Below are 13,656 nucleotides of genomic sequence, written 5' to 3'. Positions count from 1 at the left end.
TACTCAGCAAATTGGATGTAGTCTATCACAGTGCCATCCGTTTTGTCACCAAAGTCCAATATACTACCCACCACTGCGACCTGTAAGCTCTCGTTGGCTGGCCTTCGCTGTATATTCGTCGCCAAACCCACTGGCTCCAGGTCATCTATAAATCTTTGCTAGATAAAGCCCCGCCTTATCTCAGCTCACTGGTCACCATAGCTACATCCACCGTAGCACGCGCTCCAGCAGGTATATTTCACTGGTCACCCCCAAAGCCAACACCTCTTTGGCTGCTTTTCCTTCCAGTTCTCTGCTGCCAATGACTGGAACGAATTGCAAAAGTCACTGAAGCTGGAGACTTATATCTCCCTCACTAACTTTAAGCATCAGCCGTCAGAGCAGCTTACAGATCACTGTACCTGTACACAGCCCATCTGTAAATTGCACACCCAACTACCTCATCCCCATATTGTTATTTATTTTTTGCTATTTTGCACTCCAGTATCTCTACTTGCACATCATCATCTGCACATCTATCACTCCAGTGTTAATGCTAAATTGTAATTATTTCGCCACTATGGCCTATTTATTGCCTTACCTCCCTAATCTTACTACATTTGCACACACTGTACATAGATTTTTCTATTGTGTTATTGACTGTACGTCCCATGTGTAACTCGGTGCTGTTGTTTTTGTTCCACTGCTTTGCTTTATCTTGGCTAGGTCTCAGTTGTAAATGAGAACTTGTTCTCAACTGGCCTACCTGGTTAAATAAAGTTGAAATAAAAATAAGAAAATGTTTCAGCTATACTAATGGAGTTGTCGACTCACTTCCTGAAAGTGGGAATTCCGTGGATGGATCGTCCAGGAGACACTCCTGATCCTGATCCATGGCTGTGTCCGGAAAGCAGGCTGTCTGTCTCAAACTGGAACGTTCCCTCTGGGTCGCCCGGAACGTCCAGGAATTCCCCATCGCTCCACACCCCCACTGTCCCATCCATGGTCGTGTACTTGATGTCTACGGTAACACTAGTCTGGAATGGAATAGCCGACCAATGAATTAGTCAAAACAAACTAGAAACACACAGATTTCTCATCAAGTGAATACACGACAAGGAAGTGTGGCCTTGGAATTTTGTTTGACAGCAACTGACTTTACTATAAACCAAGCCATTTATTTCACTGACAAAGACAGATGAGGAGGGAAATAAACAAACAATGTTCCCCTTTCCACCTCTCTCTCTCTCTCCACTCTCTCTCTCTGCCCTGCGACCACTAGGGAGCCAGTAAATCACTGCAGAGCCAGTAAAGTTAAAGGTGTTACCATGGTAACCCTGGATCTTTCAGCGGGAGGCGATAAAAACACTTCTGTTTAGTTAGAAGTCAGGTGAGAGTCTGCCCGGATGTTTTCCTCTTCTCTCCCTCATCAGGTACAGAGAGGGGTGCAGAGGGGCTGAGAGGTGTGTGTGTGTGTGTGTGTGTGTGTGTGTGTGTGTGTGTGTGTGTGTGTGTGTGTGTGTGTGTGTGTGTGTGTGTGTGTGTGTGTGTGTGTGTGTGTGTGTGTGTGTGTGTGTGTGTGTGTGTGTGTGTGTGTGTGTGTGTGTGTGTGTGTGTGTGTATGTGTGTGTGTGTGTGTGTGTGTGTGTGTGGAGAGCCACACACTCTAGGAGCTCAGATGCAATAATTTCATAACCAACCTTTCGACAGCCAAGCTGTCTTCATCAGGTATAATGAGTGTGAGTACCCCCCAGGTCATTCTGGCTACTATGTGTGATATCATCTCAATAACAGAGAGTCAGCATTCTCAGCTCCACTAACACCATTCTCCTAAGCCCTGGGGTAATTTATACAGATGAGCTCTCACACTCTTTCTAGTCGTTTCTCTATCCCCCCTTTCTATATCTCCCTTGATCTCTCCATCGCTTGCTCCCTCTAGCTTACGCTCTTTTTCATTCCCTTAAACACTGTTCTCTGAATATATGGCTATTGGATCAGTACTCATCTGAGCTCAATAAAATACATATCTGTTTATCTGTGTGTCTGCAGTATATACTGTAAGTACATGTGTGCTGTCCATAGACCAGTATGGAGGATTCCCACTCTTATGGATGAAGACCTGTAAACTGATCTGGGACCAGTGCTGGGGCTTACCCCTATGGCGGTGTTGTTGTCATCGATGAGTGTGTCTGTCACCTCCAGATGCCCCTCCTCCGCCACCTTCTGTAGAACCATCCGGAAGGTTCCAATGACTCTGGAACAACAAAACCACAAAAACCATAAACAACCAAACTATAGTGGGACAGTGGGTTAGAACCCATTAGTTGATCATCGCTATAGATCCTCCTCCAGCAGGTCATGATGCAGGGCTGTGTTTTAGCTAGAAACATTAGTATAGTCTGTTTGATGGGTCACAGAGAATCTCAGAAAGTTTAGTGGATCACAGGAACAGACAGAAATGGACAGTGCACTGCACATAAGCATGAGCCTTAATCTCTTTAACCTCTTTATCAGTGGGTTTTGGTGGGTTACATTGAATCAGTGTGATAGTGTTGTTCTCACACAGCTTGCACCATCTTCCTCTTCCTCCCCTCAATGTTCTCTCTCTCTCTCCACCTTCTTGTTGACTATATCATAATCCCATACAGTATGTCTCTACCGTCCACCATAAATCTTTGTCTATTTCAGTCTTTCGTCTCTGGCTCCTGTCTCTTCTCCATCTGCCTGTGTGGTGTGTAGGCGAGTGGCTGTGTTTGTGTGTGTGTGTGTGTGTGTGTGTGTGTGTGTGTGTGTGTGTGTGTGTGTGTGTGTGTGTGTGTGTGTGTGTGTGTGTGTGTGTGTGTGTGTGTGTGTGTGTGTGTGTGTGTGTGTGTGTGTGTGTGTATATGTGCACGTGCATGTGTGCGTGTGGGCAGAGTGATGGAGATTGGCTCTGACAGGCAGGGATAGTGTGTCATTGTCGCAACCCGCTACAGCAACTAACCAGTAAAGACAGGCAGACTATGAGTAATCGGCTACTATTAAATCTCAGCTATAGAGCTACTGTGAGAGATATATATACACACCCCAACATCCTTTGGCCAGCGAAGAATTTGTAAAGTTGAGTCACATTAAACCCTCCCACCAACATACCAACACCAAACAGTTATATCCATATTGTTTTCTCATTTGCTGCTTTCGCTGTCCCCCAAAAAAGGTATTTTAATAAAGTGTCTAAGAAAACTTTAGTGATTTATTCCCATAGCACACTAACTTTAGGTTTTTAACTTCCTGTCTATAAGCAAAGTTTCCAGAAATATACAGTGGCTTGGGAAAGTATTCACCCCCCTTGGCATTTTTCCTATTTGTTGCCTTATAACCTGGAATTAAAATAGATTTTTGGGGAGTTTGTGTCATTTGATTTACACAACAAGCCTACCACTTTGAAGATGCAAAATATTTTTTTATTGTGAAACAAACAAGAAAGAAAACAAAAAAACTGAAAACTTGAACGTGCATAACTATTCACTCCCCCAAAGTCAATACTTTGTAGTGCCACCTTTTGCAGAAATAACAGCTGCAAGTCTCTTGGGGTATATCTCTATAAGCTTGGCACATCTAGCCACTGGGATTTTTCCATTCTTCAAGGCAAAACTGAAGAATCCTTCAAGTTGGATGGGTTCCACTGATGTACAGCGATTTTAAGTCCTATCACAGATTCTCAATTGGATTGAGGTCTGGGCTGTGACTAGGCCATTCCAATACATTTAAATGTTTCCCCTTAAACCACTCGAGTGTTGCTTTAGCAGTATGCTTAGGGCCATTGTCCTGCTGGAAGGTGAACCTCAGTCCCAAATCTCTGGAAGACTGAAACAGATTTCCATCAAGAATTTCCCTGTATTTAGCGCCATCCAGCATTCCTTAAATTCTGACCAGTTTCCCAGTCCCGGCCGATGAAAAACATCTCCACAGCATGATGCTGCCACCACCATGTTTTACTGTGGGGATGAGGTTCTGGCGGTGATGAGAGTTGTTGGGTTTGCGCCAGACATTTCCTTGATGGCCAAAAAGCTAAATTTTAGTCTCTTCTGACCAGAGTACCTTTTTCCATATGTTTAGGGAGTCTCCCACATGCCTTTTTGCAAACGCCAAAAGTGTTTTCTTATTTTTTTCTTTATGCACTGGCTTTTTTTCTGGCCACTCTTCCGTAAAGCCAAGCTCTGTGGAGTGTACGGCTAAAAGTGGTCCTATGGACAGATACTCCAATCTCCACTGTGGAGCTTTGCAGCTCCTTCAGGGTTATCTTTGGTCTCTTTGTTGCCTCTCTGATTAACACCCTCCTTGTCTGGTTAATGAGTTTTGCTGGGCGGCCCTCTCTTGGCAGGTTTGTTGTGGTGCCATATTCTTTCCATTTTTTAATCATGGATTTAATGGTGCTCTGTGGGATGTTCAAAGTTTCGGATATGTTTTTATAAACCAACCCTGATCTGTACTTCTCCCCAACTTTGTCCCTGACCTGTTTGGAGAGCTCCTTGGTCTTCATGGTGCCGCTTGCTTGGTGGTGCCCCTTGCATAGTGGTGTTGCAGACTCTAGGAACTTTCAGAACAGGTGTATATATACTGAGATCATGTGACAGATCATGTGGCACTTAGATTGCACACAGGTGGACTTTATTTAACTAATTATGTGACTTATGTGAAGGTAATTGGTGGACCAGATCTTATTTAGGGGCTTCATAGCAAAGGGGATGAATACATATGCACACACCACTTTTCCGTTTTTTTCTTTTTTCTTTTTTTTACTTCTCTGGGATATGTGGGACGCTAACGTCCCACTTGGCCAAAAGCCAGTAAAAATGCAGAGCGCCAAATTCAAATAAATTACTATAAAATTCCAACTTTCATGAAATCACACATGAAAGACACCAAATTAAAGCTACACTTGTTGTGAATCCAGCCAACATGTCTGATTTCAAAAAGGACTTGTGCGAGAGCACACCTTGCGATTATGTTAGGTCAGTACACCTTGCGATTATGTTAGGTCAGTACATACAAACACAGCCATTTTTCCAGCCAAAGAGAGGAGTAACAAAAAGCAGAAATAGAGATAAAATGAATCATAACCTTTGATGATCTTCATCAGATGACACTCATAGGACTTCATGTTACACAATACATGTATGTTTTGTTCGGTAAAGTTCATATTTATATCCAAAAATCGGAGTTTAGGCGGGACGCCACTGTCTCACTTGGCCAAAAGCCAGAGAAAATGCAGAGTGCCAAATTCAAATAAATTACTATAAAAATCTAACTTTCATTAAATCACACATGAAAGATACCAAATTAAAGCTACACTGGTTGTGAATCCAGCCAACATATCAGAATTCAAATAGGCTTTTCGGCGAAAGCAAACGATGCTATTATCTGAGTTAGCACCATAGTAAACAAAGAGAGAGAAGCATATTTCAACCCTGCAGGCGCGACACAAAACGCAGAAATAAAAATATAATTCATGCCTTACCTTTGACGAGCTTCTGTTGTTGGCACTCCAATATGTCCCATAAACATCACAAATAGTCCTTTTGTTCGATTAATTCCATCGATATATATCCAAAATGTCCATTTATTTGGCGCGTTTGATTCAGAAAAACACTGTTTCCAACTTGTGAAACGTGACTACAAAATATCTCAAAGGTTGCCTGTAAACTTTGCCAAAACATTTCAAACTACTTTTGTAATACAACTTTAGGTCTTTTTTAACGTAAATAATCAATATAATTGAAGACGGGATGATCTGTGTTCAATACAGGATTAAAACAAACTGTAGCTAGCCTTCTGGTCATGCGCCTCTAACAAACAGGACACTTCGAGTGACCCTCGTTCAAGATGGCCGTATTTCTTCATTACACAAAGGAAAAACCCTCAACCAATTTCTAAAGACTGTTGACATCCAGTGGAAGCGGTAGGAACTGCAAGAAGGTCAATTAGAAATCTGTATTCCCAATGAAAAACCATTGAAAAGAGAGTGACCACAAAAAAAAAATTCTGAATGGTTTGTCCTCGGGGTTTCGCACCGTTATACTCACATACATGATTCAAACAGTTTTAGAAACTTCAGAGTGTTTTCTATCCAAACCTACTAATGATATGCATATCGTATCTTCTGGGGATGAGTAGCTGGCAGTTGAAATTGGGTATGCTTTTCATCCAAATGTGAAAATGCTGCCCCCTATCCTAGAGAAGTTAAACAAGTAATTTTTTTAATTTCACTTCACCAATTTGGACTATTTTGTGTATGTCCATTACATGAAATCCAAATAAAAATCAATTTAAATTACAGGTTGTAATGCAACAAAATGGAAAAATGCCAAGGGGATGAATTCTTTTGCAAGGCACTTCATATGTATTTTTTACTTTTATTTAATAGCTTTGGATTGAAACAAAAGCCAAAAGCTCCAAAATACTTAAATTGGGAGATAAGCTCAATTCCCATTCTGTAACAGCCCTGAGTCTCACCACGTACCAGACTGCTTAGAGAGATATGGGTTTCAGGGCCTCCCGAGTGGCACAGTGGTCTAAGGCACTGGATCACAATGCTAGCTGTGCTACTAGAGATTCTGCGTTCGAGTCCAGGCTCTGTCACAGCCGGTTGTGACCGGGAAACCCATGGGGGATTGTCTGGGTTAGGGGAGGGTTTGGCCGGCAGGGATGTCCTTGTCCCATCGCACGCTAGCAACTCCTGTGGCGTGTGTACAGCGTTTCCTCCGACACATTGGTGCTTCTGGGTTAAGTGCGCAATATGTCAAGAAGCAGTGCGGCTTGGTTGGGTTGTGTTTTGGGGGACGCACGGCTCTTGACCTTCGCCTCTCCCGCGTCCGTATGGGAGTTGCAGTGATGAGACAAGACTGTAACTACCAATTGGATACCACGAAATTGGGGAGAAAAAGGGGAAAAAAATATGGGTTTCACTCTGTATGAGCAACAGCTATAAAGGCTGAATTAAGCCTTCATAGTGCATTTACAACAAGCTATCACAGTCTCACGTCAGAATTAGACATTCATCTATGTTTCTCAAATTTCGAAGTTGTTCCAAACGTCAAATTTAGAAGTTTTTAAGTTTAGGCATTAACTCAGAAATCTCAAGGTCAGGCATTAACTCTGAAGGGTTAAGGTAAGGGTTAAGGTTTGGGATAGACTTAAAACAAAAATCTCCTAAAAAATAATACACTGCTCAAAAAAATAAAAATAACACATCCTAGATCTGAATGAATGAAATATTCTTATTAAATACTTTTTTCTTTACATAGTTGAATGTGCTGACAACAAAATCACACAAAAATGATCAATGGAAATCAAATTTATCAACCCATGGAGGTCTGGATTTGGAGTCACACTCAAAATTAAAGTGGAAAACCACACTACAGGCTGATCCAACTTTGATGTAATGTCCTTAAAACAAGTCAAAATGAGGCTCAGTAGTGTGTGTGGCCTCCACGTGCCTGTATGACCTCCCTACAACGCCTGGGTATGCTCCTGATGAGGTGGCGGATGGTCTCCTGAGGGATCTCCTCCCAGACCTGGACTAAAGCATCCGCCAACTCTTGGACAGTCTGTGGTGCAACGTGGCGTTGGTGGATGGAGCGAGACATGATGTCCCAGATGTGCTCAATTGGATTCAGGTCTGGGGAACGGGCGGGCGAGTCCATAGCATCAATGCCTTCCTCTTGCAGGAACTGCTGACACACTCCAGCCACATGAGGTCTAGCATTGTCTTGCATTAGGAGGAACCCAGGGCCAACCGCACAAGCATATGGTCTCACAAGAGGTCTGAGGATCTCATCTCGGTACCTAATGGCAGTCAGGCTACCTCTGGCGAGCACATGGAGGGCTGTGCGGCCCCCCAAAGAAATGCCACCCCACACCATGACTGACCCACCGCCAAACCGGTCATGCTGGAGGATGTTGCAGGCAACAGAACATTCTCCACGGCGTCTCCAGACTCTGTCACGTCTGTCACATGTGCTCAGTGTGAACCTGATTTCATCTGTGAAGAGCACAGGGCGCCAGTGGCAAATTTTCTCTAGAAAATGCCAAACGTCCTGCACGGTGTTGGGCTGTAAGCACAACCCCCACCTGTGGACGTCGGGCCCTCATACCACCCTCATGGAGTCTGTTTCTGACCGTTTGAGCAGACACATGCACATTTGTGGCCTGCTGGAGGTCATTTTGCAGGGCTCTGGCAGTGCTCCTCCTGCTCCTCCTTGCACAAAGGCGGAGGTAGCGGTCCTGCTGCTGGGTTGTTACCCTCCTACGGCCTCCTCCACGTCTCCTGATGTACTGGCCTGTCTCCTGGTAGCGCCTCCATGCTCTGGACACTACGCTGACAGACACAGCAAACTTTCTTGCCACAGCTCGCATTGATGTGCCATCCTGGATGAGCTGCACTACCTGAGCCACTTGTGTGGGTTGTAGACTCCGTCTCATGCTACCACTAGAGTGAAAGCACCGCCAGCATTCAAAAGTGACCAAAACATCAGCCAGGAAGCATAGGAACTGAGAAGTGGTCTGTGGTCACCACCTGCAGAACCACTCCTTTATTGGGGGTGTCTTGCTAATTGCCTATAATTTCCACCTGTTGTCTATTCCAATTGCACAACAGCATGTGAAATTTATTGTCAATCAGTGTTGCTTCCTAAGTGGACAGTTTGATTTCACAGAAGTGTGATTGACTTGGAGTTACATTGTGTTGTTTAAGTGTTCCCTTTATTTTTTTGAGCAGTGTATATCACTGGATTTGAACATGCAACCTTTGGCACCAGAGACAGATGCTCTCTACATCAACTCCAAATGTTTGTAAGGCCTTCATAGATACTACACAAATAATTTACGAGCAAATGGAATTCGCTGTTCGTTTCAAGTGGGAGTGAAACGTGGTACCCTCCGTATTCAGTCAGAGAATTACAGAGGATGTGAAAAATTGATATAGTCCCCCCCAAGTCACACATCACAAACACAGTATATTGGAACCCATTAGGTTGCTCCTGCCACATGTCAGCCTAATGATCATACACACACACATCCACTGGGAGCCCAACTACACACACTATAAGCCACACTGACAGATCTGGAAGGGCAACCAGTCAATGGCACATACACCCTGGCAAATACACACACGCCTTTAGGACCTTTACAAACTGAGCAAACAGACTTTAATCTAATCAAAGACTTAACTCAACAGGAGAAGCTCTCCCTTGAGAAAGATATCCCGACTCCTAGCAGGTCAGACCAGACCTCTTCATTATATAACCTCGCAGATGAGCAACCCCAAGCGGAAAGTCAACCCCCCAGCACAGAGTACTACTCCCTCATTGAAATGAAGGATACATTTACCCAGCTGGAGGTAAGGCAGGTGGAGCTGGAACAGCAGGTGATTACACTCCAGGCAGCACAGACCCAGACAACAGTCCAGCACAACAACACCCCATTAACCAGACCTGGAGAGCTGGAGGTGGAGAGAGACATATCTGCACTCAGGACTGTGGTTAGACAACTTCAACATTATAAAAAGCAGGAGCAGGAGAAGAACAGAGCACTAGAGGAGAGGATCAGACTGCTGGAGGAGAGGGCGAGGGGGGTGGCGTGTGACAGAGAACAACCCACTAGAGAGGTGGCCACACCCGCAGAGAAGCCAACAGCCCACCTCAGCTCCCAACAAAAGTCTCAACACCACAGCAAAACAGTCCACCCCAGAGCCTGACCATAGCCTTGACATCACAGCTGGACAAACAAATGAAGAACCCCAAGCCCAGGTGATCTCACCCCCTCTGAGCACCCCCCCTGTCAGCCACCCTGATAGCCCTTCTGACAACCCTTCCACACCCACTGAGGACATACACAAGACACAGATTGTACTCCTTATGGACTCAAAAAAATGTTTCCCCAAACACAGTGTGTCTAAAAGCTGGTGTCCAAACACCCAGCACGCCCTAGACTTTCTGTCTGAGGGCCAACTAGGTTCACCTAGGCACATAATAATACACACAGGCACAAACGACCTTAGAGCCCAGCAGGAAAGCGTAGCCAAAGCACTCAAGGGAGTGATAGAAAAAGCTTATTCTACTTTCCCTAACTATCAACCCTGCTACCACGAAAAGACTTCCACCCTGCTACCACGAAAAGACTTCCACCCTGCTACCATACAGCGGGTAAGTATTTCCTGTGACTGTGCCTCAAAACCAAATGTTTACCTGGCCCACCACTCCACCCTGGACTTGAACAGCCTTTATGACCAGGTCCACCTATACAAGGCAGCAGTGCCCCACCTTCGCCCAGACCCTAAAGGACAACGCTCTCAAACCTACAGTTGAAGTTGGAAGTATACATAAACACATATGTTGGAGTCATTAAAACTCGTTTTTCAACCACTCCACAAATTTCTTGTTAACAAACTATAGTTTTGGCAAGTTGGTTAGGACATATACTTTGTGCATGACACAAGTCATTTTTCCAACAATTGTTTACAGACAGATTATTTAAATTAAAATTCACTGTATCACAATTCCAGTGGGTCAGAAGTTTACATACACTAAGTTGACTATGCCTTAAACAGCTTGTAGAATTCCAGAAAATTATGTCATAGCTTTAGAAGCTTCTGATAGGTTAATTGACATTATTTTAGTTAATTGGAGGTGTACCTGTGGGTGTATTTCAAGGCCTACCTTCAAACTCAGTGCCTCTTTGCTTGACATCATGGGAAAATCAAAATAAATCAACCAAGACCTCAGGAAAAAGATTGTAGACCTCCACAAGTCTGGTTCATCCTTGGGAGCAATTTACAAGTGCCTGAAGGTACAACGAGCATCTGTACAAACAATAGTACGCAAGTATAAACACCATGGGACCACGCAGGTCGTCATACTGCTCAGGAAGGAGACACGTTCTGTCTCCTAGAGATGAATGTACTCTGGTGCAAAAAAGTGCAAATCAATCCCAGAACAACAGCAAAGGACCTTGTGAAGATGCTGGAGGAAAATATCCACAGTAAAACAAGTCCTATATTGACATAGCCTGAAAGGCCACTCAGCAAGGAAGAAGCCAATGCTCCAAAACTGCCATAAAAAAGCCAGACTATGGTTTGTAACTGCACATGGGGACAAAGATCGTACTTTTCGGAGAAATGTCCTCTGGTCTGATGAAACAAAAATAGAACTGTTTGGCCATAATGACCATTGTTATGTTTGGAGGAAAAAGGGGGAGGCTTGCAAGTCGAAGAACAACATCCCAACCGTGAAGCTGGCGTGGCAGCATCATGTTGTGGGGGTGGGTCTGACTCTTGCTGCAGTAGGGACTGGTGCACTTCACAAAATAGATGGCATCATGAGGGCCGAAAATTCTGTGGATATATTGAAGCAAATTCTTAAGACATCAGTCAGGAAGTTAAAGCTTGGTCGCAAATGGATCTTCCAAATGGACAATGACCCCAAGCATACTTCCAAAGTTGTGGCAATGTCACGTTCCTGACCTATTTCTGTTAGTTTGTTGTATGTGTTAGTTGGTCAGGACGTGAGTTTGGGTGGGCATTCTATGTTTTCTGTTTCTATGTTGGTTTATGGGTTGCCTGGTATGGCTCTTAATTAGAGGCAGGTGTTTGGCGTTCCTCTAATTGAGAGTCATATTTAGGTAGGTTGTTTCACAGTGTTCGTTGTGGGTGGTTGTCTCCTGTGTCAGTGTTTGTCGCACCATACGGGACTGTTCGGTTTGTTTGTTCATCGTTATTTATGTGTAGGCTATTTTCCCTGTTCGTGCGTTCTTCTTGTTTATGTAAGTTCGTCGTCCAGGTCTATCTACTCCGTTTGTTATTTTGTTTATTAGTCAAGTGTATTTCGTTTTCGTGTTTTCCGTCTTTACTTTAATAAATATCATGTCTTCAAAATCCGCTGCATTTTGGTTCAATCCCTGCTCCTCCTCTTCGGATGAAGAGGAGGAGGACAACCGTTACAGGCAAAGTGGCCATCACAAAGCCCTGACCTCAATCCTATAGAAAATTTGTGGGCAGAACTGAAAAAGCATGTGCAAGCAAGGAGGCCTACAAACCTGACTCAGTTACACCAGCTCTGTCAGGAGGAATGGGCTAAAATTCACCCAACTTATTATGGGAAGCTTGTGGAAGGCTAACTGAGACGTTTGATCCAAGTTAAACAATTTAAAGGCAATGCTACCAAATACTAATTGTAAACTTCTGACCCACTGGGAATGTGATGAAAAAAACAAAAGCTGAAATAAATCATTCTCTCTACCATTATTCTGACATTTCACATTCTCAAAATAAAGTGGTGATCCTAACTGGCCTAAGACAGGGCATTTTTACTAGGATTAAATGTCAGGAACTGTGAAAAACTGAGTTTAAATGTCTTTGGCTAAGGTGTATGTAAGCTTCCGAAATAAACTGTATATCCCCCACTAGAATCCCCATACTTTAATGAAGACAGCTTTTCCATCCTGAAGGGGGGAATAATTTCCAATAATTTCCAATAATTTCCAGGCCCACGGACATGTACTAGTCTGTGGTGACCTTAATGCCAGAAACGGACAAGAAGCTGACACCGTCAGCACACAGGGGGACAAACACCTGCCTGGAGGTGACAGCATTCCCTCCCCAATATGCCCCCTTAGGCACAACTATGACAACTTAACCAACAAAAACGGTCACAACTCCTGCAGCTCTGTCACACACTGGGTATGTACATAGTCAATGGTAGGCTTTGAGGGGACTCCTATGGTAGGTACACCTATAGCGCATCTCTTGGCAGTAGTACTGTAGACTACTTTATCACTGACCTCAACCCAGAGTCTCTCAGAGACTCTGGGTCACAGTCAGCCCACTGACACCCCTATCAGATCACAGAAAAATCACACTACTTGAACAGAGCGATAGTCAATCATGAGGCATCCAAGCCAAAGGAACTGAGTAATATTAATAATATAAATAATGCATGCAGAGCAGAATTAGGCCGATACCCGCGGATGATCAAAATCCAGAAAAGAGCCGTTACATTCCACAAGCACCTAAAAGTAAGCGATTCCCAAACCTTCCATAAAGCCATCACCTACAGAGAGATGAACCTGGAGAAGAGTCCCCTAGGAAAGCTGGTCCTGGGGCTCTGTTCACAAACACAAACAGACCCCACAGAGCCCCAGGACAGCAACACAGTTAGACCCAACCAAATCATGAGAAAACAAAAAGATAATTACTTGACACATTGGAAAGAATTAACAAAAAAACAAAGCAAACTAGAATGCTATTTGGCCCTAAACAGAGAGTACACGATGGCAGAAAACCTGACCACTGTGACTGACACAAACTTAACGAAAGCTTTGACTATGTCCAGACTCAGTGAGCATAGCCTTGCTATTGAGAAAGGCCGCCGTAGGCAGACCTGGCTCTCAAGAGAAGACAGGCTATGTGCACACTGCCCACAAAATGAGGTGGAAACTGAGCTGCACTTCCTAACCTCCTGCCAAATGTATGACCATATATATTACACAGATCCACAAAGATTTTGAAAACATTCCGATATTGATAAACTCCCCTATCTACTGGGTGAAATATCACAGTGTGCCATCACAGCAGCAAGATTTGTGACCAGTGACATTGACATTAATAGCCATGGCTGTTAGATCCTATCAGTAAAAGACCAA

General features: G+C 44.0%; 1 protein-coding gene across 8 annotated transcripts in view; it reads right to left on the bottom strand.

The window, feature by feature from the left end:
- otofa (otoferlin a) overlaps nucleotides 1-13,656 on the bottom strand; it is a 123,177-nt gene that overhangs the window by 78,402 nt on the left and 31,119 nt on the right. For all 8 annotated transcript variants that reach the window (XM_055885346.1, XM_055885338.1, XM_055885342.1 and 5 more), the window contains exons 4-5: nucleotides 2,134-2,233; nucleotides 814-1,016 (exon numbers count right to left, since the gene is read on the bottom strand). In XM_055885346.1, the coding sequence (XP_055741321.1) occupies nucleotides 814-1,016; nucleotides 2,134-2,233 (303 nt within the window). The remainder of the gene's footprint in view (nucleotides 1-813; nucleotides 1,017-2,133; nucleotides 2,234-13,656) is intronic.

The sequence above is a fragment of the Salvelinus fontinalis genome, chromosome 27, assembly GCF_029448725.1.
Source record: "Salvelinus fontinalis isolate EN_2023a chromosome 27, ASM2944872v1, whole genome shotgun sequence".
NCBI lineage: Eukaryota > Metazoa > Chordata > Actinopteri > Salmoniformes > Salmonidae > Salvelinus > Salvelinus fontinalis.
The sequence above is the reverse complement of the archived record's forward strand: the minus strand, read 5'-3'. Positions and strand labels throughout refer to the sequence as shown.